The sequence below is a fragment of the Xenopus laevis genome, chromosome 5S, assembly GCF_017654675.1.
Source record: "Xenopus laevis strain J_2021 chromosome 5S, Xenopus_laevis_v10.1, whole genome shotgun sequence".
Lineage (NCBI taxonomy): Eukaryota > Metazoa > Chordata > Amphibia > Anura > Pipidae > Xenopus > Xenopus laevis.
Window position 1 is genome coordinate 25,653,920 of NC_054380.1, and position 3,928 is coordinate 25,657,847.

Genomic DNA, 3,928 nt, shown 5'->3' on the forward strand with positions numbered 1-3,928 from the left:
TAGATAGATAGATAGATAGATAGATACATTGATAGATGAGTGAGTGATTGATTGATTATAGATACACACCTTGAAGTTCATTGCTTACTAAAACAATTCAAGTTGATCAATGGAACTCTACAAACAGATTTTTAAATAAGGAGATTCCCTTTTTATGAGCACAGATGAATAAAAACAAAGAAATCTGTACAAGAAGTAGGTAGTAGGCTTCAAATTGACCAAGTTTATTTGGTATAACCATATGGGGATGGGGATCTCACATCTCTACTAACATGAATCATTACTGCATAGAGTATCATTGGCAAAGTATACAAATTATTCTAGCGTTTCCCATAGTCCTTTGTTCACTCCATATCCTCATTATTCCCGCATCTCTGTTTGTGCTGCAGATATTCCCACCCATCATATTGTAAATTAAATTAAAAAAAAAAAAACTATGGTACCAGAAAGCAAAATCATTTTGAGGTTAAATTTGTATTATTCTTTTTTTTAGCAATTACTTTTCTTTTAGGCCTCCTTCTATTTATATACCCGTGTGGCAGGCCACCCACTGTCAGTTGCTAGGGTAAGAGGGCCCCTAGCAACAGGAGACAATGTTTAATGCTAAACTAGAGAGCTACAGAAACCTTACTACATATAAAACAGACAAATTGCAAATTGCCTAAGATACATTATCTACATTGTACATTGACTTTCATTGACAGCATTGTTGCTCCCTGAAATAACAGCTGGACAGAGGATGCTGGGAAATGTTGCTCAGCAAATGCTGGCGTTAAATCAGTTGGAAATTGTTGCATCAAACACATACAGATTTAGCAGGTATTACCCAGATACCAATTCTCCAGAAAGGATAGTTTTTAATGTTAGTAACTGCAAGGTAAGATGTTTGTTGGGCTCAAACTTTTGTTTTCCAGATAACAGACCCTATACCTGAGCACAATTTCTAATTTGCAAAAAAAAAAATTATTTTAAAAACGAAAATATGTTTAGATCAGTAACATTTAAATAACTCATATATTTTGCAAGATTTCAGATTATCCCTTAGTAAAGGCCAAGTCAAACCCAAAATAAAAATGCGACCAATAAAGAAAATATCATTCTAAGCAACGTTCCAATATCTATTTATTAGAAATGTTCAGTGCTTTTAAAGTTATTTGTAAAAACAATTGCTATTGAAATCAATATTTGCTTAACTCCTGCTTGTTACAATGTCTGAGGTCCCCAGCAGCACAGGCAAGTATGTTATTCAGCTGTCTTGTCCTGCATTGTATCATCAGTCTGAACCGCCAGTGCAGAGAATAGAAAGGGAGAGACACTGCTTTCCATAGCAATACAAATAACTTACAAACCATAGAACATTTGTAATGAATGTACATTGAAGAGTTGCTAAGAATTCTGTTCTGTTATTGGGAAAATACAGTATGTTTTGGGCTGACATTGTAATGCGCAGAGCAGTCATGCACAGAGGTTTGTTAATAAGAGAAGAGCAATTGTGCCCTAAGGTAGAGAATGGCAGGGAGGTTAGCAGTGTGTGCATGAGAGTGGATAGAGTATATAAGGATTAATTGGGAACGCTCATGTACAATTCAGTCAGTGTCTCTGGTGGGTCAGGCATCACCTGTACTGATTGCTCACGGCTTTGTATTGAGACTGCTCGGGGGCCCAGCTGTCATTATCTGGTGCTATGGGGGCTTCATATTTTGTTTTCTGTGATTGTTTATTTCTGTAATAGTAAACTCCGGCAATCACAGCCAGGACCAGCAAAGCGCCACAGGCACAAACTGTGCTCACCAAAATAATCAGCCTTTGCTCCCCCATTGTGCCGCTTTTGATATGATCCACCGAGCTGTTATCCGATGAATGGCCGACCTCAAGGGACACAGAAGTGACAGCCGTGCCATCATTAGTGTCGTTAGAGCCACTTATGCCGGGGAAATCAGTTAAAGAGTCTGAGGGCAGCGGACTTTGTGTGGGACGGGGTTCTCCCTTGGGCACACTGCTTACTATTACTCCTCCATCAGTGTCATTATCAGTAGGATTTTCACTCTGTAAGTCTGGGCTGCAAGAGATGCCATTAGATGCCAAGTGGAAGCCCTTTAGGCAAGAACATGTGTATCCGCCTGGGATGTTATGACACAAAACCTCACACGGGGAAGAAATGCACTCATCCACATCCACACATGATATCCCATCTCCCCCCTTAACATATCCTTCCTTACAGGAGCAGTGGTAGGAGCCGTGTGTGTTTAGACAATCCTGGGCACAAGGGGAGTCAATGCATTCATCAATGTCTATGCACTTTTCTCCCTGTGCCTTGAAGCCTTTCTGGCAAGAGCACTGGAAGCTGCCCAGGGTGTTGGCACAAGACTGATTACAAGGCTGCGCCAGGCATTCATCCACATCAGTACAATTGACTTTGTTGACGTGCAGTACAAAGCCCTCAGGGCACGAGCACTGGAAGCCATTGAGTTGGTTTATGCACTGGTAGTCACAAGGATTGGGCTGGCAGTGTTGTGATAAAACACAGGAGAGTGAATCTGATGCCAGCACATAGCCCCCCTTGCAAGCACATCTGATAGAACCAGTCTCCGAGGAATCCTCAATACATTCCTGTTCACAACCTCCATTGTTATACTTACAGCCAATATCTGGGGATGCACACATGGGCTCTGGTGACCTTGATCCCGCTGGGCTTTGGTTCCAGTAGAAGACATTCTCAACATTATCCAGCTGTCTACAAATCAGATTTGCATCTTGCAATAAACCTTGTTGGCAAGTCACCAAAGCCATGGAGCCATGGGGTACAAGTTCCAGTGAGCTGCTTACAATATCAAAAGGTGTGTGGTAATGCACAACCCCTGGGCCCGCCATGGCTAGCCTCTTGCACATGCCTATAAAATGGAATTCACAGAGATACCCATCTGCTTGGCCAGAGCACTTTCCATCTGACCATTTATAATTATCTGGCAATGAAGGGTTCAGTGCCATGGTCACACATCTAGTGGAGGTGCAAGTCCCTTTAGGCTTCTGCTTCCAGTTAGAGAACTGGCTTTTGTCTGTGTCTTCTTGCCCTGTAACCCAAGCAAATCCTTTCAGTAGATTCAGATCAGTGGTGCAGCTCTTCAGCTGAAGGCCTATCCAAAGCTTTAATGGCCCATGATCTGGAGCGCCACTGGTCAGTTTTGAAAGCAAACTGTTAACATGGTTGGCTTCCTCCTGGTTTTTTATGGTTATCAGGTTTCCTCCGTTGGTAATACATTTTTCCTTTGCATTCGCAAAGCTGTTTTTCTCCAGGTGGACTGTATAGCAGGCCTTGCTGACACAAAGCACTTCATTCTGTACACTGCCATGACCCCCATGCATAAAAGCTAAGGAGAAAACAGAAATGAAAAGTAGAAATGGAGCACATGCCATTCTGTTCCTCTTCTTTCCCTTCTTAATGTTCGTCTGTAAGTCTGGGGTTTGTGTAGTCACCCCACAAGAAACACAGAGCAGCAGAAGCAATTGTCTGAAGGATATTCTACAGGAAATGTTCTGTATATCCTCTCAGGCCAAAGAAAGCCATCCACTTGCATCCGGTGCTATGGTCCATGCTGTCCTTTCTTCCTGCAGGCCTTTGTGCAGTCATTGTTTTCTTCATTGCTGAGCTCTGCTGTTCCCTTACTTATCTTGGGCTGGATATTTAGGGTATAAGGACTGGGCAGTTCCTGTTTTCCTTTCTGTGAACTAATTGCTTCGCTAAAGCCGAGGCAACTTCAGATTTGAGCTACAAGACATCTCTGCGTTTAACTTCCTCAGTTTTTATATTATTTCAAATTGTTATTTATTTTTACCAAGAACTTGGCAGTCGGGTACTGTGGGTCTATTTTTAAAGGCAGAAGAAAATAAAAAGAACAGAAAGTAAGTGGTAATGCCACGCATACTTGGC

General features: G+C 41.9%; 1 protein-coding gene across 1 annotated transcript; it reads right to left on the minus strand.

The window, feature by feature from the left end:
• Positions 1-203: 203 nt before the first annotated feature.
• cd93.S (CD93 molecule S homeolog) lies at positions 204-3,622 on the minus strand. Its single transcript, NM_001095115.1, is given in 1 exon segment — positions 204-3,622. A coding segment is annotated over 1 exon segment (1,800 nt). The 5' UTR covers positions 3,415-3,622; the 3' UTR covers positions 204-1,614.
• Between the last annotated feature and the right edge of the window lie 306 nt (positions 3,623-3,928).